Source organism: Typopeltis vanoorti, chromosome 10, assembly GCF_054136105.1.
Source record: "Typopeltis vanoorti isolate ZY-2024b chromosome 10, IOZ_Tvanoo_1.0, whole genome shotgun sequence".
NCBI lineage: Eukaryota > Metazoa > Arthropoda > Arachnida > Uropygi > Thelyphonidae > Typopeltis > Typopeltis vanoorti.
The window spans coordinates 25,164,818-25,189,458 of record NC_143558.1 but is presented as its reverse complement, the minus strand read 5'-3'; the positions used below and the strand labels follow the sequence as shown (position 1 = coordinate 25,189,458).

Below are 24,641 nucleotides of genomic sequence, written 5' to 3'. Positions count from 1 at the left end.
ATAACCATATCTTATAATCCTTTAATCCTCATGTTTCATCAAATTATAATAATTTGTTCTTTTAGGATATATAAGAAGACATGTCAGAGGTTTTGAAGAAATTTGAACTTTTCAACCCCCCCCCCCGCTCGTACATATATATACATACACACACACACACAGAGTTGTGAAGTGGATTTGAAAGACCTGAATCTGAATTCTGCAAAGAATGCAAGGAGCATTTATAAGGGCCTTTCAAATGAAAGTGGACAGTCAGTCTCATATCTCATATAGATAAGAAAGTTGTGCTTAAACTTGGATTTTTCTTCCTCACGAACAGAAAAACCACTCAACAAATACGTGCATTAACAGACAAAACAGACTACAGATACAGAATTAATCACTCTGTCATTATTAAAATCTGACCTATAAAAAACTAAGTTACTTGATGATATCAGACTACAATGTCCAGTAGATAAATCAAGATATTATAGGATTAGTGTGTATATACACACACCTGCATGTGTGGGAGCTGTTTATTAGGTAATGAGTCTCATGTGAATTGCCACTTGTTATTCATATGAATAACCAACATATGTGTATCTTCACAAAGAAGTTGGCTCATTCATTCTCTATTTACTGTTTAACAAGTGAATGGTATTTCTACATCAACGTGCTATGATAAACCCATAAAATCAGGCATGTGTCAGGTTGATTATGATATCCAAGAGCACCAAGCAGTGTGTTTGTGTAAGGTTTTGTTATAAGACTTTTTTTTTATATGGCTCCTGCCCACAAAAGGTTTATTTATAAACCTATAGTATGTTCATACTGTGGACAGGCTAGGGATTTTTTTTTAATTTTCTTTTATACGTTTTTTTTGTATATATTTTTCATCTTTTACATAGTCCAGAAAACCCACTCTAGAGGCTAAACGTGACTTTTTCAAGCAACTTAAAGCCATGACCTTTTTTTTAATACATTATCTGACATGAGTTGCAAAGCCTACAGAACATTGATGCTATGCATGGACATAATGTCTGTGAATCTGTGTGTGTTATGTCTGTAAACTTTATACATTCTTCACCAGTCTGTTTCTTTTGTAGAGGCAAAATCCCCAGTTTCTGGCTGGTAAAGCACTACCACTTTCTGAGAATGACCAACTCAACATGGTCTAGTGAAGGATTCAAAATTACTAAACTGTTAGCAGAAGGCCATGAACTGTCAGTGTGCATGCACACACACAGACACACGCGCGCGCGCACACTTGGTCCATTATATACAAGTACTATGTGTGAATCAACAAAAGATAAACATACACTTCATTATATAGAAGATATGAAATACATAAGAATATAAAAGAAAAGTAATTATGCTAGAAATATAGGATATAATGTTAAGAGATTATGTATGCATAATGCATACAAGATACTAAAATAGAATGGTTCTCTGCTGAAGTTAAGTAGAATATCTTAAAACAATATACTCTTACTATGACTTTACTCAGTAAATACATTTTATGGGAGAGTCTATGCCCTAAAGCCTGTAAGCCCAAATTTTGAATAGCTGTTTTACATATAAGTGATATATGTAGATGTGCCACACTGGTCACTGGATTCATGAAAAATCCACATTATCAATAGTTTTCATTTCAGTGGTATGTTTTAAATGTATATGATTTCACTTAGGTAAAAAGGAGGAAAAAATAAATGGGAATAAATCAATCAATTCCATACTGTGGTAGCAGTATGTCTCAATTTTATCTCAATTTGTTCAACACTTATGATGTTTACTTTCTCCCTCTTCTTTTTTGCTTTGTCTAGTAATTTTATCTTCAGTAATTTTATCATCAGATATTATCATCTGTGAATTCATTCATACATGCCAAATTCAAGAAAATAAAAGTAGACAGAATTATTTCTTACCACAGTGTCTCTGGAAATTCCTTTGCTCTGTTCATATTGAGAGGGAATAACAAGAAATGTTAATGTACCTGACATTGTAGCCTGAAAAACAACAAAATAAACTTGACATTATATAAATAATAATTTCTATGGAATAAAAAATTTTATTTGATTAAATATTTCAAATATTATTTAGTCAAATGCTAACAGAAGCTTGTGGTAATAGTATTCATTCAATTTATTTATATTTGAATATCAATTATCATAAATCATTAATATTTATTTTTTAATAAGCTGAAGTAGAACTTTGGCCATTCACAATAGTGGAACTGAAGACTACCAAGTTCAATATATTTGCAAATTTTCTCAGCATCCTTAACTTACATTACTAACTTAGTGACATCGCTAAGAGATATAACTAAATTAGTAATGCAAAATGAAATTTTTCTATATTTATAATCCTTTTTCCTTACAAGTTCCCAGATTCTAATATAATGATCTTTCAATTATCTGGTCATAATTGGAATTAATCTGCTGGTTGCTGAATTGAGGGTAAGATTAATTGAATATATGATTATATAGCACAGTTCCAAGAGAAGTTATATACTATGGGGGTTCGGTTCCCTAAGGGTTAATTAAAGCTAGATAATTGGAAGGAGAAGACCTCCACATAGCCTTTTAAGGAATGTGGAGAATGAACTGTGGCTTCTGACCTGATGTCCGGTCCTAACCTACTCACTGTACACATGAGGATGGGCAGCTGGCAATATGGGAGTTTAGATGACCAAATTGTATTTTGTTGGAAAAACATGAAATGTCATGCCAGCTGGAAAGTGGATAGTTAAGGAAGCCCCTTGCTTTTTCATTAAAGGAACTAGCTTGAACAGTCAAAAAGTCAGCTACTGGAATAAATTCAAACTCATCATCAGCAGTATTCTAGGACACCATCAACATAAGTCAACAACATATATCAGAAGAAAAGAAGTGAAACTGACAGAAAAAAGAAGTACCACTTCTTTTTTCTGTCAGTTTCACATTTGATCCATTGCTAAAAAAGGAAAGACAAAAACAGGTGCAATTCTTCTAAATAACAGCTACAAGGTGTTATATTCAGGTAGTGACAATCAAGGAAAAGTAGTGATAGCTATAATATTCAACATTAAATTAAACACAAAGAAAGAAAATCTTCTTGAATGGCAAGCAATTTCAAGTAGAGTGATGTGGGCAAGATGGAGATTTACACTATGAGACTTATTTGTGCCTATGGTCACACAGCAGATTCTACTAAGAAAGAAGTGCAGGAATTTTTTGACAATTAACATAAGCAAAAGAAAAAGTTTCCTTGCTAGTGATCAACAGAGTAGGAAATTAATACCAGACATACAGAAATGTTCTGGTAAAATTTGGACTAAAGAGCACCTGGATATCTGTTCAGGACATGGACTTGTCATCACTAACACCTCATTCCAAATAAAGATATGCACAAATTCACATGGAGAGAAGACACAAGAAAAGTCACATTCTCTATGTTATTGACAGCAATATCTTCACAATGATTCAAGACATACAGAAGGTAAAGGGGATTTCAAATAGGAATTGGTTACCAATTTTGAGCAGCATAAAAGTGAATATCATACTGAAAAGAAAAAGAAAAATTAAAAAAAAAAAAAAAGAATCACATTGAAGCAGCATTCAGAGGCGAACTGTAGACTAAAATATTACAAATATTATTATTATTATTACACACTCCATGGAGTCGACAGACTCATCATGGGAGGTTCATTCAACTGACAACATATTTATCATATAGAATCTTAAAGTCCTTAACACTCCTTGCATTAACAACACATTCTGGTAATGCATTCCATTCACTGATAATTTTCGATGTACTCCTCGCACCACACTTTTACATAACTTCCAGGAATGACCTCTGGTTCTTCCCCTCTCACCTTCTACTCTTTTTATAATCCCCTCTGGATTAATCTGATAAAATCCTCTCACTAACTTAAATGTCTCTATCATATCACCTCTCTTCCTCCTATCTACGAAACTCTGCAATCCACATCTCTTCAACTTCTCTCCATAGCCAGCATTCCAAACTCCTGATATTGTCTTTGGACCCTCTCCACATTACATTGAAAACCAGGTAACCAAATCTGGGCACAATAATCCAAGTGTGGTCTGACCAGTGCCTTATACAGTGGCACAACCACTTCCTTATCCTTGCATGTTAGAGTACTTCTTATCATAGCAGCACTACGATGTTCAACCTTTGCAACCCTAACAATATGCCCTCTAAACTTCAGTCTACTGTCAATCAGCACTCCCAAATCTCTAATTTCATCCACTTCCTGCAGTACAGGAATATAGTACACAGCCTTATATTTCTGCACTCTAAAATGCAAAACCTTGCAGTTATTGATATTAAAACTACAACCCCACTCTTTTGTCAAAGTAAAAAGTCTATTTAAATCTTCCTGAAGGGATTCAGCATCAGCACCATGTTATTTATAATTCTTCCCAACTTTGCATCATCAACTTTCTTGATGATGCAAAGAACAGAACCCTGGGGCATGCCACTGGTTACCCTTCTTTTCTGAGACACTGCTCCATCATACACAACCTGCTGGTATTGTTCAGAGAGCCAATCTCTGATCCATCTAACCAATATACTGCTATTCCCATCCTCTGCAGCTTGTACACCAACTTATCATGTGCAAAGGAATGCAAACGCTTTTGCAAAGTCTAAGAATATCACTGTATATGATTCTCCCTTATCTAACACACTTGTCACCTTATCATAAAATGCAAGTAAATTACCGAAACAGGACCTACCTTTTACAAATCCAATGCTAACCTTCATAAAGAATGCCATGTCCATCAACTCAATTCTGTATTCTATTCCTTATCAATCTCTCCAACACCTTGACCACAACTGTAGTTATACAGACTGGCCTATAGTTGGAGACTTGTCTTAGAACCATGCTTGTGGAGTGGTACTATTTTGCCCTCTTTCCATTCCTTAAGCATACATGGTGATATGTCATCCATTCCTACAGCCTTATTCACATCTAACCCAACCAACATCTGATACACCTCTGTTTCTTTCACTTCCAATTCTCCTAATACTTGCCTCTCTTCTATATATTGTACCGGATAATTTATACCAGTATGATATATGCTGATAAAGTGCTCGTTAAATAATTCCACTATATCCTTAACTATCCACCAATGTTAGTCTGCCATAATTATTCTTCCTCTTGCTTGCCATGTAGTGGAAAAATTCCCTTGAGTTAACCTTGGCCTGACCAGCCAATCTCCTCTCATACTGCACACCTTTTCTTTTTTTACCATGCTCATCACCTTTCTAGCCTACACCTTATAATCTTCATGGATCTGATCACCACCAACTGTCTTGTACCTCCTCCATAACATTTTCTTTTCCAGTACAGCTTGTTGATTTCGCTGTTCATCCATTTCACTCCCACACTATTTACTTGCTTAACCCTCGGTATGCAGTCATACATTGCATTTGTCAGATACTGCCGTATGAGTTTCCATGCATTTTCAACATCTTTTCCACTCAGCTCATCTACCCAACATACTGATGCTAACTGACCACAGAGCTTCCTATAATCACCTGTTTTATATAGGAAGTTAACTGACCACAGGGCTCTCTATAATCACATGTATCCATTTTTGACAGTGACCCTTTCTTGTTTCATCACTTCCCAAACAAGTACCTCATGATCACTCTCACCAACTGGTGGCAGTGTCAACACCTCATTAACAACTACACCTTGTGAAGTTATCACCAAATCCAAAACATTAAAGTCTCTAGTTGCTTCAATCATATACTAATCATCTTCAAGAGTAAGATATACTTATCTCTCAGAAATTCCACAAACTCACTCACCTTGTTCCCATACACCACTCCTCCTTCCAGTCTATATTCCTGTAATTAAAGTCTTCCATCAGGATCACCTTCTTTTTACATGCCCAACTAATCTGAATTAAAAATTTCACAATCAGTATTCTCTGCATTGCCTGGCCTATAACAGCATCCTATCAGATATACTAACCTGTTTATTTCAACTTTGAACTACACAGATTCAAAATCTGTGCATGCACCATCAACTTCCACATTTTACAGACACAATTTCTCTACAATCATTAATTACTTAAAAACAAAGAAGAAAAAAAATGAAATAGTTTGAAAACAATAATCAAATCATGGAGATTCAATGGCAAATCCATCAAAAAAATTTACTAATTCATGCCAGAGAAGCATATGATGAAATTCTCTGCAATGACAGAAAAATCAGAATGCCATGATAGGGGAGCAATCATAGGAAAGAAGAAACATATCTAAAGTTCCTAAAGTCAGAATGTTCTCTGAGAGAATACAGAGAAAAATGTAAGAAAGTAAAGCAATGAGTAAAAGTAACTAAAAACTGGTAAGAATATAAAAGATAGATATCATGAAGGTGGCAAAATGTTCTCAAGGCTACTGAAAAGGAATTAATGGCAGGTCATTTTCACAGCAAATTCTCTTAAAACAAGTTGCGAAATTGCATTTAGTCCTACTGCCTTACTAACAACACACTCAGTTTCAAAAGATCCTCTTCATTCACTTCTAATGCTTCATCCTCCTTATCCCCCTCTAGGAATAAAACCTGTTTTACCAAGATGGAACACTAATAAGGTGATCAATAAACACATCTCAATTATGTCATTTGCCTTGGTCACCCAAGTCCCATATCCATCTCACAAGGTAATCCATCCACAGTCATTTTTCCTCCTACTAGTCTTGGGATTCTCCATGAATTGCTGTGCTGAACTTCTCTTGTGTTCTAATTTTCTCTTCTTACTATACTAATCATCTTCAAGCCTCTGTAGCTCAGTCAGTATAGATGAAGCCCTTTGGTCAGAAAGACCTAGATTTGATTCCCATCCGTGACATGAGGAACCTTTATCTCGTCTTTTTTGACTCAAGGTGAGTTAGCCATCTCATATGAAGGTGGAGGGTTTGAATTTTTTTTTCTGGAAACTCAGGTTTTTCATCCCTCAGAACAGGCAAACTGGCCCTAAACACACACTTCTACACACAAAAATACCCCCCCCCCAAATATCAGTCTCTGAGACAAGTTGGTTGGGATTGCGCACCACATAAAGTCGCCTCATGTAGAAGACCGACCCCATATAAATGGGATAAGGCACAAGAGAAAGAAGAAGACTATACTAATCATCTTCCTAACCTGAGACTTATATTTCTCATGCAGCTGTTCTCCACCTCTCTCTTTATATGCATTTCATAACCTCTTTTTCACTGCAATTCCTGTTTAATTTCTCTAGTCATCCATTTGACTCCAAATCACTTCATCTTTTTCACTGCAGGTATACAATCCACCGGTGCTGTCAACAAATTTTTCTTAAGTATCTTCCATGCACTATTGACTTCTTTTCAAATTCTTTCATCAATAGTATTGCTCCAAGCTGGTTTCCAAGTCTATGATGGATGTCTGCCTTATAAATCCACATAAATTCCTTCTGCCTTGATATTTCTATAGGCCTATTCATCCTCCAAGTCAGGACTACATGGTCATTCTCACCAACTGGAGCAAGTACGATATCTCAGTCACAGTCAGACCCTCTGATGCTATGACCAAATCCAAAGCTCTTGTTCCTCATATACTCTCCACAGAGTTCAGAGGCTCTGTTGACAAGGGTTTTAATAACACCATATTGTTGGGGGGGGGGGGATGATGGGAAAGTAAGGCATGGTTCTCTTCTTCCTCTGATGTACTTTTCCTAGAAGAAATTAATCTTTTCAGGATCTTCAAATTAGTTTTGCACTTGGATGAAAGTAGGTTTTGAGTTTGAAGAAAAGTATCAAAAGGAGGATATTTTCCATTATGCCACTGGTTTCAAATTCAATTTGACACTACATTTTACTTTTAAATTTTAAAAGACTTTTGACTGGTAATCCCATTGACAAACAGTTGTAAACCAAAAGCACATTTGTATCATGAGCAGATAAAAATCAGAGACTCTAGTAAAATACCAAATATGGTACTTTTTTTAAAGCCATTTCAGGTCTCTAATATGTAGGTTTGTCTGGCACCAGGTGCTAAAAATCGTCTGCTATCTAAAGACATCTGTAAATTGTGGAATGTGAACCTGCCAACCAGGCTAGCAATTACTGATAGGATCAACATTGATGCATAATGTAAAACTATTTATATGATATTTATTGATTGGAAGAGCATTTGAAAGATAGATACAGTAATAAGAAATATAATAACAGAATAATATCTAATTAACTTAACAAAGAATCTGATGAGATCAGCCATGTATAACTATGACTGATCAGTCATTTTTCAACAAAAAAATGATTGATTTTGTTGTTATTCATGATACTGACTCTGAAACAATCTAAGGCAGAGGTTTACAACTTACCAGTATATCACAGACATCATTAACTGACTTTCCTCTCATTTCAATGTTGTTGATTTCTAATATTTCATCACCTTCATGAAGTAAGCCTGTTTACAATAAATTCATATAGACTATTTTAGTTTGTACATGTTTTGTTCATAAAGTATTACAAAATAAAATTTTATTGTTACAAAGATCATATATTTACAACGTACTTAAGCTCTTACAAATTGCCTACCGGTTTCGCTAGTAACTGACCAGCTTTCTCAAGGCTTGCATAGTACAAAAAAGAGGTAAATGCAAAAAAAGGTTTCAAAATACAAAGAACCGTTAGTACCTGTTAGGTAGCTAGGGTGACACGTTTGCGTGACATAACTACTCAGCATCATGAACACTCGTTACATGCAAATGCGTAATATGATTATTTGCGTACTGTAGCTCTGTTGAACTGAGGGAGTTAATTAGATTTTTCCAGGTATCGTTCAGAATGGCCCCATGATTTCTGTTTAGGTTACTTCCCGTACGTAGTACAACTGCCGCTTCTTTAAATACTCGATGTCTGTAATCCTCGTCTACGTAGGGCATGGAGCTGTTATTCCAGTCTATAGTGTGGTTCGAAGTTGAAAAGTGATGTGCCAATCCAGAGGTGATCGTTCTCTTGTGATTAACATCGCCGACATGTTCTTTCTGTCTTATTTCCAGGCTTCTCGAAGTCTGTCCGATGTAGGAAAGACCGCACGTGCATGGAATATTATACACACCTGGATATTTATAAAATGGCACACTGTCTTTAGGGGATCTTAGGACCTGTCTTATGCTATTTGTTGGTTTAAATACAACCCTGATGTTATGTGTCTTTAACAATCTTGCAATTTTTGTTGAAGTTGAACCTATAAAGGGGATGACTGCTGTTGAGATATGCTGGGCGACTGTTCTTTCTTGTTGGTTATCTATGTATAGAAATTTGTTGATGATGTGTCTAGGATAACCATTTTGTGATAGAGTTGTAGCTATTTGAGACAGTTCTGTTTGAACTTCTTCCTCGTCAGAGATAAATTTTCTAGCTCGATTTCTTAGCATGTGGATGATGCTGTGTTTCTGTGACCTATGATGGTTAGAAGAGTAATGTAGATATCTTCCCGTGTCGGTTTTTTGTAAATCGACAGTTTGATGCTGTTTCCTTGTCTTTTTACTAGTAAGTCCAAGAAGTGTAGCTGTTCGTTATTTTCTACTTCTAGAGTAATTTTATTTTATTGTGGAGTACATTGATTCTGTTAACAAACAGATGTAGGCTTTCTAAGTTGTCTTTCCATATGATGAAGATGTCATCCACATATCTCCACCATATAGAAGGTTTAGGAGTAATGCTGGTGAATATTTCATCTTCATATTTCTCCATGAAAAGGTCTGCACATGGTGGCGACAGAGGGCTGTCCATGGCTAGGCCTTCTAACTGTTTGTATATCTTGTTGTTAACTTTGAAAATATTTGATTGTAGGCAATGCTCGAACATCTTTGTGATATCTGCAGGAAAGATATCTTTGATAATGTTCATTACTTCTGAACAAGGACACTACATCTAGGCTGGCCACTATGTCTGTTTGTGTAATTTTTATGTTTTTTAGTTTGTCCACAAAGTGTTGAGAATTTTTTAAGTAGGACTCTGTTTGTCTAATTTTTCCTTTAAGTAAATTCGCTAGGTGATTAGCCAATAGGTACATTGGGGATGACCTGCCATCCACGGACGAAGTGGCACTTCTTCTTTATGCACTTTAGGCGCCCTGTATACAGTCTAGGAGAGATGGGATGTGAGGATTTAAGTTTTCGTTTTAATTCTTCAGGCCAAGTATTCATGTTACGGATCAGGAAGTTTGTCTCATTGTGGTTCTTCATTGTGGGATCTCTGGTGAGGATTTTGTACGTGGAACTGTCAGATAGTAAGTCGTTTAACTTCTTCATGTAGTCTTTGGAGTTAAGGATAACGGTGGCATTCCCCTTGTCTGCTTTCATAATTATTATTTCTTTGTTCTTCCTTAAGTCCCCAATAGCTTTCCTATCATATGGAGTGGTATTCAGTTGTGTTTGTTTTGCTGTTGCTAGGATGATAGTGCTTTTGAATCTAATGTCGTTGGCTACACCTTGTGGTAGTGGGTAGAGATTTTTTCAATTCCACACATAAAGTCCATTTTTGGGATGTAATTAGGAGTGATAGAAAAGTTAAAACCTTTTTTTAGAATCTCCGATTCATGTTTCGAAAGGCAGTGATTCGACAGGTTGAAGATCACTTTGTTAACTGGGAGGCCATTGTGTGTCTGGTATTTTTTCTTGTACAGTTCGTTAAATTTTCTAATTTGTTTGGCTTTATTGAACTGGAAAGTTTTCTTGTAACTCTGTTCTAACATGTGGTCTATATATCTATATATATTATCAAAGATATCTTTCCTGCAGATATCACAAAGATGTTCGAGCATTGCCTACAATCAAATTTTTTCAAAGTTAACAACAAGATATACAAACAGTTAGAAGGCCTAGCCATGGGCAGCCCTCTGTCGCCACCATGTGCAGACCTTTTCATGGAGAAATTTGAAGATAAAATATTCACCAGCATTACTCCTAAACCTTCTATATGGTGGAGATATGTGAATGACATCTTCATCATATGGAAAGACAACTTAGAAAGCCTACATCTGTTTGTTAACAGAAATCAAGGGGCCATTCTGAATGATACCTGGAAAAATCTAATCAACTCCCTCAGTTCAACAGAGCTACAGTACGCAAATAATCATATTATGCATTTGCATGTAATGCGTGTTCATGATGCTGAGTAGTTATGTCACGCGAACGTGTCACCCTAGCTACCTAACAGGTACTAACGGTTCTTTGTATTTTGAAACCTTTTTTTGCATTTACCTCTTTTTTGTACTATGCAAGCCTTGAGAAAGCTGGTCAGTTACTAGCGAAACCGGTAGGCAATTTGTAAGAGCTTAAGTACGTTGTAAATATATGGTCTTTGTAACAATAAATCTTTATTTTGTTAGACTATTTTAGTTTTAGTAAGTAGAAATTATTTATTTAAATGAGTTAAATTATTTAACTGCAAAAGTATTTTTATAAAACTGTGCATCAATTCATTGGTAAACATTCTCTGGTAGTTTAAATGAAAACTGAAAATCAAAAACTGAAACCAGAAATCAAAAAAAACTAAAATTAATAAGTTTAATTTTATTTGCCATTTAAGTTTATGGCATATACCTTTTATGATTATTATTATTTTATGACAATTCAAACCATGAGTGACTGAAAACCATGAGCACATTAGCAGTGTAGGTAGACTAAGGGTTGGATAATCCACATTGTAGATTTAATGGAAATGAAGCACAGCACAGAAAAATAAAATTAAACATTAGGTAAATGGTTTCAATATTTCACCTCTATCACAAAGATATCACTAGGACAGGGGAATACAATGTAAAACTAAGCAAGTATAAAGAGTAACAAAGAAAGTGGAAATTATTGGACTTAGAGCTTAAATACAAGGAAGAGTGACTTTTATCTTTCATGGGTATCTATTAGTAGCTTTGATTGTTTGGTTTGCCTACCTTGAAATTAGTTTCCACATCTTGGGAAGTTTCATACATCTGTATTTATTTAGATTAGGTTAGCTTTTAAGAGAAACTGAAGGGAAAACCACCATGTCATTACTTATTTCAGGAAGTCTCTTTCTTTCAGAAGGTTTGAAATCAATGAAATAAAGTATGGTAGCTTTTTGTTTTTTCATTTTGTTCTGTGGACAGTGTTCAAAGCATGTCTATCAGACCTAGCTGTTCATAACTGTTGTGGTGGATATATTTTTAGTTCTAGATTGATGTTGGCTGTTCTCCAGTTTGTTCATAATAAACAAGCTTGCATGTCTATATGCAAGCATTATCAACCAAAAGAAACATCTTTATGAGATGATTCACTGGTCTGAAAAATCTACAGAAACATAAAAAGGAAAAATCATCATCACTACAACAAACAAGGATACCACTGTAGTCCTGAGCACTAGTAAATACAGCTGAAAAAGAAATATTGCACTACTACAGCACCTACAGACTAACAAATTATGACCCCACTGTCTCCTGAAAAAACTTACTAAAAAAAAAAAAATAGCTACATGGCTTCCTGAATTAATTAAATCACTCAAAACTTTCAATTCCTCCCCATAAGATATGGGAAAACATGTTTTACCTAGAACTCAACAAATTATGAAAATATGTACTTATCCAAGACCTTCCCCCCCCCCACATTCCTCATTTTTAATGATATAGCCCAATAAGTAAACAGGAGTTCTATAAGGTGATTACTGATACCGTATCATTGTTTGGAGAGCAATTCCTTTTGTAAGACCCATTCCAAGAAGAAGTCAATAAATAATAAAAAGAGGAAGAATAATAAAAATAACATTTTTTTTTTGGAAAATATAATTTGATACATTAATTTTTTGTTACTCGAATGGACCTTTATATTACTATATTCGTCTGTATTTTCTAAGTTAAAAAAATATTTTGTTTAGAAAGTTATGTTTATTAAATTTAAAAAACTATATATATTTTGTGCATTCTGCATCTACTCGCCACAGACAAGTGGGTAAGTGTATTTGTCAAATTTGACAAATATCTAAAAATTGATATCTAAAACAAATATCAATTATCTAAAATCTATAAACCAAGTAACTCTCTTCAGTGTATAGCAACTGCTTCACCTTCTCCTTTTTTTTTCAAATTATCCAAACCATTAACCAGATTACTAACCTTACTCACCCTCACAAGCCATACCTTTTCATACATAAAAATCCAATTCACGTCAAATTCTTTATCCAAAATTTTATCCTAAAACAACTCAGATATTATAGTCAATTTTGATATTGATGACTATCATATCTATAGAATATCTATCATATTAAGACTATTATCTGGTTAAGATATACTGATGACATATTTTCTATCTGTCTGTATATGGCCCAAACACATTAAAAACATTCCTCCACTATCTCAACTACCAACATCAAAAAATCCAGTTTACTATAGAAAAATAAGATAACACAAGTCTACCATTTCTAGATACTTTGATAACTCATCTCTCCAATACTACTCTTTCTTCTACAATATCCAAAAAAATTCACCCAAGCAGACAGATTCCTAAATAAGTACATCACACTCCAACAATATGGTATAGTATTATTGAAACAATAGCTAAGAGCCACAATTTTTTGTCCTGACAAGAAATCCCTTAGAATTTGGCTCAACAATAATTGTCACACCTTTTTAGCCAAATACAATAATGTTACAAAAAATTCAAAAAATTACAATAATGCTATGATTACGAGGTCTGGCACAGAAAAAACGAGACTTTTTTCTGTGCTTGTATCTATTTTTATTTAACAAATTAAGAAAATCAACTACAATCTTCTTCAAAATAGTTCCATTCTGCGTTGACACACAACTGTATACGATGCTGCCAATGTTCAAAGCAATTCTGCAGATCATTTTCTGAAAGGCTGTTGAGGATCTCCGTCGTTTTTGCTTTCACATCTTCTACCAACAAAAAATGGGTTTCTTTGAGCACCAATTTATCTTTGGGAAGAGGAATAAGTCACAGGGAATCAGGTCTGGTGAATAGGGTGGGTACTCAAGCATAATGATGATGTGATTAGCTAAAAACTGCTTCACAGCGCTGTGGACTAGTGCATTGTCTTGGTGCAAAATCCAACTGTTTCTCCTACAATTCTGTTCGTTTCCTTCTCATGTGTTTGCACAATTTTGTCAAGACTTCAAGGTAATACTGTTGATTTACCATCTGGCAGCTGGGAACCCACTCTGCCATTACAATACCATGGATATCAAAGAAAACAATCAACATGGCCTTGAACTTCGAACGACTCAGGCATGCTTTTTTTTATCTTGGAGATGTTGCTGACTTCCACTGCATTGGTTGTCGCTTGGTTTCCAGATCGTACATAAATATCAAAGTTTAATCACAAGTAATTACCGAATTCAACAAATCTGGTTCATCCTTAATGCATTGCAAAAGGTCCAAACACAGTTCCTTGTGATGTTCTTTTTGTTCATCTGACAACAATTTTGGGACCATTTTTCACAAACCTTTTTCATGTTCAATTCTTCCATTAAAATGCGTCAAACACTTTCCCTGTCCAAATGAACTTTCTCAGCTACAGCTCTTTTTGAAACACATCTCTTGAAATACATGTCTTTTTGAAACACATCTCACACTTTTTTAATGTTGTCATCAATAACTGCTGTGCATGGGCAGCCTGGGCGATCATCATCCTTCACGCTTTCTCTGCCTTCCGAAAATCGTTTGTGCCATTCAAAAAAGACATGAACTCTTCACCACAAGCCTCAGTCAATAACTGAAAAGTTTCCATCGCAGATTTCTTCAGCTTCACAAGAAACTTGATGTTACTCGCTATTCACTCTTGCACTCCAACATTTTCCGACTGAGGGTAAGAAAACATCTATATTTGAACACACGTCTAGTCGTACTGAGTAAAGCAATGGAGTTAGGCCTTGTCTCACAGTGACAGATTAGAACATGCTCTATATTCAAATTATCGTTCTCTTTGTCTTTCCCCTCCCACTCTCCATTTCCAAGCTATAAAACTAGAGTTAGTCTCATTTTTTTTGTGTGTCGAACCTCGTATTCCCTTCTTTTGTGTGTGTGTGTGTGTGTGTGTGTGTGTGTGTGTGTGTGTGTGTGTGTGTGTGTGTGTGTGTGTGTGTGTGGTGGGGAAGGGGAACACCTTTAAACCTCTTTACAACAAGGTACCGTAATCAACTCCTCTGAAAAGCAATCTCTTCCCATCTTATTTTTGGGCACTGTAGCAAGCTGGAGAACCTGCAGGCACTGTCCTACCATAGAAAAAGTATAAAAAAGAAATCTCTCTAGAACTTAAAATAAATATATCTATTACCAAAACCATGGAGAGTTATGCCTGACAGAACCACAGTATACACACAATCCACATATCAAATGTTTTAATATTGATCAGAAACAGCCAAGCAATTTTGATAATGAAGCATCCTCTTTATCCAACTAGGCCAAATATATATATATATATATATATATATAATATATATATATATTAATTAAATGAATGAGGCTAGTTGGATAAAGGGGGCCACTTTATTCAAAATATTATTATCATTATTCAAAATCTCATCGCAGGAGATCCACAGTATCCATTAACACAATACTTATCATAAATCTCCTTAAACATTCACTGTTTGGCTATTCACAACCACCTCTGGAAATCCATTCCGCTCATTCATCCTTCTCCAAGTAAGCAACCGGGTCTGCACACTTTTATTAATTACACTCTAAGACAAATCTTAGTACTTTCCATATACTCAAAAATTTCTTTTTTGTGTCACTCTTTTGTGCAAATCCTTTAGTAACTTATAAGTTTCTATCATTCCTCTCCTCTGCCTGTCAGCTAAACTTTCCAATTCACACACCTTGACTCTATCCTCATAGGATCACTCCACAGACTTGTCACAAACTTGGTCACTCATCTCTAAATCCTCTCCACCACCACCTCTTGGTCCTCTAGAAATGCAGGCAACCAAATCCGTGCACAGCAGTCAATATATAGCCAAATCATAACCTTATAAAGAGAGAGAGAGATAATAACCTCCTATCTTTACTTGTCAATGTGTTTTCAACTTCTAAGTAATCCTCTGAGCTATTCTGCCAACTCTTGCAACATGTTCTCTGAATTTCAAATCTCCCTAGTCTCATTAATTTCCTGTAATCTAGTACCATCAATATGATACAAAGTATGTAATCTTTTCATCCCAAAGTGGATTAACCTTACATTTTACAACATTACTGCCAATTTATTTAAATCATCCTGTAAGATATCTATATCACCTTTATCGACTACTGCCTTTCCCAGTTTTGCATCATCAGAACAACTGAATATTCCCCTTAAATCTTCTGCTAATGTCATTAAGGTACAAATTAAAGAGTAGTGGTCCTAGTACAGAGCCCTAGGGCACTCCACTAGTCACCCTCATCTTCACGCCTTAGCCTCTGCCCCACAAAAACCAACCATATGGCTTCGCTACATTGATGATGTGTTTGCTATTTGGCCACATGGCTCTGAAACACTCCTCTCCTTCCTTACACACTTAAACAACCAACACTCCAGAATCAAGTTCACCCTGGAAAAAGAGGAAAACAACAGCCTCCCTTTCCTAGACACACTAGTCACCTGCCAGCCTGATAGAACCTTGGTTTTCTCAGTTTATAGAAAACCCACCCATACAAGCAGATACATTCACCAACAATCCCCCCCCCCCCACAACAATATGGAGTGGTGAAAACACTATACAATAGGGCTAAACTAATCTGTTCTAATGACATGGCCCTAAACACTGAACTAAATCACATCCTCAACACTTTCTAAGCCAATGGCTACCCCCCCCCCCAAAAAAAATCCAAAAAATATTAAAACCTACAAACCACAGCCACCCCCCCCTCCACAACAAAGATTACTCTAAATCCATCACCATTCCCTACATCCGAGGCACCTCGGAAATTCCCGAAATTTTAAAAAAACATGACCTCACCTCCTGTTACAGGCCTTACAGAAAATTGGCATCCCTTATCCGCTCCACCAAAGACCAACCACTTCCCCCAAACCTACCTGGTGCATACCAGGTCCCTTGCAGTTGTAAACTGTCATACTTTGGCCAAACAGGCAGGACAGCGAATATCAGAATTTCTGAACACAAGGACTACATCTGGTTTCACAAGTACAGCCATTCTGGTCTTGCAGACCATGCTCTGGATACACGCCACAGAATACAGTGGAAGAAAGCTACAGTAATACACCGTAGCAAATACTAATTCGAAAGATTATTTATGGAATCAGCCTCAGCCCTAAGAAACTCCCCAAACCTCAACAAATTTGGTTGTATGCAACTGCCCCAAATTTGGGAGGCATACATCAGCAGACCTTCAGTCCAACAGCCAAGAACACCTACTTAGCCCGCTAGAGGGCACCATCAGGACTTCTAGGAGAACAATAGCTTCATATCTTCATTCTCAGTTACTGTGTTGTAGTGCCTGTGTGCACGTGCCTTGTTTGTAAGTTCCTTTTGAAAATGGCAACGTGACGTTGCCAAAATATCGGAGATATTTATTAAAGTATAATTTAATTTATATTTGGATCTGTGTTGTTCAATTCCCTAAGTGATTTAGAAACACAACTTGACTAAAACACAGAATTTGATTCACAAATGCTTTTATTAATTTTCAGACTTGAAACAGTCTTAGTTTCTTTTAATCAGGATGGAGGAGGAGGAGCAATCATGCCTGATTGCTCCTCCTCCCTAATAATTTTTTTTTGTATGTAATTGTTGCACATCTCTTGCTACTAACTAATATATCACTCAACAAGAATTAGCTCTTACATTCTATCCCTGTAACTAGATCATTCTCTGACAATAAGGTCTCACTGATACCAATAAGTTAAGCTGACCAATGATAAAAAAAGCTCCTCTCCTTTATTTCTGATACTTTGGGCATTCATGTCCATGCATTTCAACATCCCCTTGGACCCACAGTTACCCTTATATGATGTCATTACTTGTCCATTAATATTTGAAACCTAGAAAACTGTAGCCAGCTCTTCACCATCATTCCTGCACTTCTACTCATCTATTCCAGGAGTCACAATTTCATCACAGTCATTCCTAAACTACTGCTCATTTGTCCCGGGGATGGCTAGAAACACGCTTGATTGCTCCTCCTCCTCCCTAATATTTTCTCCTGGCTTTTCACACAGTCATATTTATTGATTTTTTGGTTTTTTAAATCCACTATTGATTACAAAAATCCTTTCATGTTGTATTTACTGCAGTGAGGCATTTTTTGTGTTTTTTTCCATTTGATTCTGTGCAAAGTATCCAAAGAATGGTTAGCTAGACCTGTGTGACCATAATTACCACAGCAGATATATTTCTTATGTTCTTTCAAGACAGCTGTTGGTAGATCTTCCAATAACTCCCAAGTGTATACAAGGAACCTTACAACTGGGAAGGGAGGGAGTTGATGTTTAAGAGTTGATAAGAGCAGCCAGTACATGGCTTACCTTCTAAATGAAGCAACCAATATGGACTGAAGAGATCAGTAATGTTGGGAAAGGGGACAGAGCACTTTTAAGTACAACTAGGGTATCAGAAATCGAGATATTGGTAAGAGTGATGTCAAACCTAACCATACCATCAGTATTGCTTAAAAACAAATTTTTGCTTTAAAGATTTGAAATGGGAAAATTTTTTATATAAGACGAAATATGGCAAGTGGAGAGAAGGAGTTCCTCGAGTATACAAGGTATACTTGAGGAACTCCTTCAGATTTGGTCCTTCATATTCAGTATCTTATACTGAATATGAAGGACCAAATAGGTTTTGACTTGATTTCCTCAACTGTTACTTAGTCCCACTTAATACTTGTAAGTGCAAAAGTTGCTTAAAAAATGGTTGTGTAATAAAGAAAACACTTGGCCAATAACTTCAGACTAGACTGACCAGTCTGAATTCTGTATGGACTGAATTCACAATGGAAGTATACAATGTAAACAAAAATCATAGTGATTTCTTGTACATAAATAGATTTTTTTTAACTGAGGAATCAGGATGAGTTCAGCAGTAAACTTTTCAGTTACTAAAATAACCATAACAGGACTGAATGTATCATCAATGTAATCCAAAAAAAAAAAAGAACTGGAGTTAATGGAAAAAATGCATAAATGACAAGTTGACTTAACTAATATTAAGATGAAGAAAAGAGATAAAATCATTCAAATAACTACATAATGATTTCTTCAGACACTAAGGAACAAGGACAGAAGAAAGCAATTATGTCATAATAAACATGAAAATAAAGTGATCGAAATGAAGACATTCAAGGAAAGTGATGTGGAAATTTTCAAAATGGAAAGCTGAACAATGCAACTTACCTGTACCTATGGTCTTATCAAAGGTGCCATGAAAGAAGAAGTAGGCAAATTTTTTGAATCATCAGAAAAGGTGACTGAAATAAAGAGAAAGAAGAAACTGATGTGCTTCCATTTTGCATGAAGTAATGTCTTATCTGTTTATGTAATTAAAGAAAACATTTACCACTTTTATCTGCTGCCCCTCCTTTCACAATTCTTCCAATAACAACTGCTTCTGCTTCATTTCTAACTGTGGCTCCCTGGGAAAATATGAGAAAACCGTTGTTACAACCCTCTGCTAGGAATGCAAAGACATATTTATTACATAGTTCATTTATATATGAATTCAGTTTTAAAACCCAACAAAAGAGATTCTGAATTTACCAAAATTCAAACTGCAATATCTCTAATGCACATAATTTAATAAAACCAACAGTGTAATTATTATGATATTTAAATAGGAATAACAAGCTAATTGTAATCCCCACTGTGCCTTTCACTATCTGCCATTTGTTCTCTTTAATCAAGCATCAGGCAATATATCAGCTTAGCTATCATATGCTATAATATGCATTAACAAATGCCTCCTTTCATGCTGAACTCAATTCACACTGATGTATCTGCAGGTCATTAATGCAGTCTGACACAATATGATTTTGGTGACTTAGTTTCTGTACCCTTTCCATTATCTCTTCATCAAATTAAACAGAGAAGCTGGTATCTGGATAGAATATTACACATTTAACATAACACTGGATTATTCTAATAATACCAACTAAAGTGGTAACTGTTCTGAATATTTCAGAAGAGTTACTACCTTTCTCTCTCTACTAGTCAGTAATTCTTACCATTGTAGCTGTAGCCCTCTGTGTGGTCATAACAATTTCTGCCACACAGCTCCTTAATTCTGTTTGTACTAACTGGTAATCAGGGGTTAGAAGCTGTGCCTTTGTAACTGTTGCTAATTATTTATTTACTTATTTATTTTTTCACATTTGACATCTGTAGATGCCGTATGGTCAATCCCATACCCCACCGGGTTTTGGAAGTGAAGTCTTCTAGAATAAGTGGTAGGATTGCAGATTCCCTTTCCACATAGAGTTTGTAGGACAATCACAAACATCCATGGGGGAATTCAAACCTGCAGCCTCTTGGCTGGCGGGCATGCTAACCATGCAGCCAACCAGGCTGGCAATATTTTTATTAATGAATAATAATTTTATTCATTGAATACCTTCACAAAATCTTAAGATCTGTTATGAGAGGATCACTCCAACGTATAATACTTTCATACCACTCTTTAAACTCATTCACTGATTCACTGACTATTCACTCATCCAGCAATATGAAAAAAAATTTAATGATTATTCAACATCCAGGAATGATCAGTTTTTCTCTCCCCTCCTGCCATATATTGAAAATCTCTCTTACATTTTTCCTATAAAACCCATTTACTAACATATGTCTTATAATATATCTCAATCTTTCCTACCTATTTAGGTAGGAAAGATTGAGATATATTGAGATATAGAGTTAGCTGAGTGGTTAGCATATCCGCTCTCCAGCCAAAAGCCTGCAGGTTCGAATCCCACTGTGATTTTCTATGAAAATACTAGTGGTGTGTGTGGGGGGGGGTTAGATGGCATTGGTGTGGATGATGATGGTAGTTGTGGTTCATTGTAGTTGGTGGATTGTGAGTGGTGGAGATGGAATTGTAGGTAGGTGTCCTCCCTCGATGAGTCTTTGGACTCCCTGGGAGTGTAACATAATAATAATAATAATTTATTAATTTTATAACTCACAATCCCTTAATCTATCATTAAAATCATTAATCTTCCTTCTTCCCTACAAAAGCTGTTCACAAGCCATTAATAAATAAATAAATAAAATGACAGTAACTGGCTCCTTGAATGCATTGGTATATCTGTTGTGATAAATAGGAGATAGGCAGAAGAGTGGCTGTTCATTTGAAGTGGTTTGGTGTGAAATTAAGTCCAGTAAAACAAAATATACATTTGGTTGTAGCTATAGACCAGGGAGTTCCACAGATGATCTGGAAGATATGCATCAAAATTAGAACAATGGGTGCAGATCGAGGGATTATTATGAACAGGACCATTCCGTGGGTTTGCGCTGCCTGGGTGCAAAATTTTTGCCCCCCCCCCCCTCTTCCATTAAAAATTAAAAGATCTCAAAGTACAATAAGATGTTACGAATCATTTTATTATACTGCACATTAAGGTGACAAATAAGCACAAACAGTTCAGTGTATTATTTATTCCCTATTTTTTATGAATGTGTGTTCGATTATACCACCCCTAAATTGTGCCACTGGGTTCATTGCGCCCTTTACACCCCAGTACAGAACAGGCCTGATTATGAGGGACTTTGGAGATATAGACTGGAAGGAAGAAAGATTGCATGGCAAGAAGGAAATGGAATTTATGCACCTACTAAGAGATAATTACTTAAGGCAACATGTGATGGAGGGGAGTAGGTGTGGCAGGGTATTGGAACTAGTAATAGGATCAGAAGAACTATCCACCAAGGTGATCAACATTGCCTCCAATTGATGCAAGTGACAATGCAGTCTTGACTTGGGAGATTGTACAACATGAAGAATATTCTGTCAAGAATATTCTGTGCCATGGCATAAAACACTGCAGGATAAGATTGTTAGTACTGCAAGGGATATAGTTAAGAGTCATCTAGAGGAAGCAGTATTAAATTGTATACAATTTAATACTGCGCAATGAACCCAGTGGCACAATTTAGGGGTGGTATAATCGAACACATGTTCATAAAAAATAGGGAATAAATAATACGCTGAGGACAGTTAATCAGGTAGGAGTTAGATGGATGAGTAATATTCATCTAACTCCTACCTGATGCAAAGTAACCCTGCTTTAAGCACGAGCTGCAGAAGAAGAAAATGCTGTGGAAAGTAAAAAAAGAAAGGAAACCATCAAACTCATGAATAACACATGGCTCAGGCAGGAAAGGTGACCAGCATGGCAAGGAAGGCAAAATCAGATTATGAGAAAAATCTAGCCAAGCAGGCCAAAGAAAATGCCAAAGAGTGTTTTCATGGGTTAAGGCAAGTAACAGGAAGAATGACTATGGAAGATTAATCTTAATGAGTGATGACAGTCACAAGGAGACAGAAGCAGATAAAATAGTTGAGTTACTAAGTGACCACTTTGCAAGGATATATCATCCTAGTGATGTTACTGCTTTAACCTATGTGAGACACTAATGTGGGAACACAGGTGGATGAATTGCAGGTTCTTAGGATAATGCAGAATCTTAATATAAATACAGCAGTGAGATTAGATGGGATATCAGCTAGGGTTTTGAGAGAATGTACAAGAAAATGAACTGGCAATACCTTTGACTAGACAATTTAATTTTAAGTCTCAACTCTAGTAGAGTTCCACGAAAGTGGAAAGAGGTTAAAATAATTTCCTTGCATAAGGGAGGTTCTAAGACTGCAGTAGCAAATTGTGAGAGTGTGAATGTAGAAAGTGTGAATGATAGTATAAATGGTTTCTCAGAGAACAAAAAAGATGAGATAGATGCATTGAGTGAGATCGCGTTGTTGAATAGTGCGATAGAAAGAGCAAAACAGCAGCTAGAGTGCATGAACAAAAGTAGACTGAATGAACCAACCAATAATAAAAGGTATGACAGGAAAAATAGACGTATGAATGTGAACATGAACAAAATGAAGGATAGAGTGCTGTATGGAGACTCGTTAGTACGAGGTGTGTTAGTAGAGGATTTGACAAAATCGTACCAACCTGGTGCGACCATAAAGGACGTAACTGTCTATTAGAGAGCAAAAGGAAAGGGTGAAAGAAATGATTGTTGTGGCAGGTACGAATGATTTGAAAGGAGATAAAATGGAAATGATAGAAGACCTGAATGAATTGTTTGAGGTAGCAAAAGAAAAGAGTGAGAGAGTTAGAATGATTAGTCTTTTGCCACGGTATGACAGTGAAATGTTTAAAAGGAGGGCTATAATTGCAAATGACTTTATGCGTGGGTTATGTATGACGAGTGGTGTGGAATTTGTGGATGTGTGGAGTGAGTTTGATGGACGAAAGGATCTATATAAGATGGATGGCTTGCATTTGAATGGTTACGGTGTAAGAAGACTTGAGAAAGTGTTGCTGAATGTAGTGGATATGCAAATTCAGGGAAACTAGATTTGTTAGGGGGGGTGGGAAGAGATACAGTCCTTATGGAGGCAGTTGAATGTAAGAATGAATATAATATGCCAGAGCAAATAAGGACAACAAATCAGAGTGGGATAGTTAATATAAGGCATCAAGGTAGGGTTGGGGCTAATGGGGGTCTTAAATTCATGTACACTAATACTAGGAGTATTAGGAACAAGAAGGAAGAGTTTTTGGCCATGGTTGGCACTTCCAGACCACAGGTTATAGGTATTAGTGAAACATGGCTGACTGTAGATGATATAACTAGTGGGATTGAATGTGATGGGTATAGTGTGTTCAGGAATGACAGAGAGAATAAAATGGGGGGAGGAGTATTGTTGATGATAGCTGATGAGCTCCAGCCAAGGAGAATACAAGTTGAATTGCAGGATAGAGAAAAGAGCACATTTGAGGCCATTTGGTGTGAGATTGTGGCTAGCAGAACTAAATATACAATTGGGTGCTGCTATAGACCAGGTGATGGAAAAGATGGTGATGACAGTATGCACAAGCAAATAGAAGAAATGGGTGGAAGGAGGGTGATTATTATGGGAGATTTCAACTATGGTCACATTGATTGGAGTGAGGAGAGGACACACGGGAGGAAGGAACTGAATTTTATGCGGTTATTAAGGGATAACTATCTGCGACAGCATGTAATGGAAAATACTAGGGGTCAGAGAGTGCTTGGCCTAGTAATTACATCTGAGGATTTGGCTGTAACAAATATGACCACATTGCCACCAATCGGTGAGAGTGATCATAGGGTCTTAACTTGGGAGGTGGCTAAAGGTGTAGAATTTTCAATTAAGACAGGGTACATGTGGAATTATCGGGCGGGAAAGTATGACAAGCTTAGGAGTTTGATTGGTTCAGTGCCATGGCATGTACAACTGCAAGGACTAGAAGTTGATAGTGCATGGGAGGTAGTTAAGAAGTGCTTGCATGAAGCAATGGCTGACTGTATACCTAGAGTCCGAATAATAAATCACGTAGGGGTTAAATGGATGAATAACACCATTAAGCTTGAGTTGCAAAAAAAGAAACAACTATGGAGGGAATTTAAGGAGAAGGGTGACCGGCAGGCACATG

General features: G+C 36.2%; 1 protein-coding gene across 1 annotated transcript in view; it reads right to left on the bottom strand.

Moving 5' to 3' along the window:
• The window catches only part of LOC150102240 (uncharacterized), a 266,604-nt gene that overhangs the window by 53,846 nt on the left and 188,117 nt on the right, over positions 1–24,641 (bottom strand). The window contains exons 10-12 of the mRNA XM_090399535.1: positions 19,514–19,589; positions 8,343–8,428; positions 1,905–1,985 (exon numbers count right to left, since the gene is read on the bottom strand). Coding sequence (XP_090255661.1) covers positions 1,905–1,985; positions 8,343–8,428; positions 19,514–19,589 — 243 coding nt within the window. The remainder of the gene's footprint in view (positions 1–1,904; positions 1,986–8,342; positions 8,429–19,513; positions 19,590–24,641) is intronic.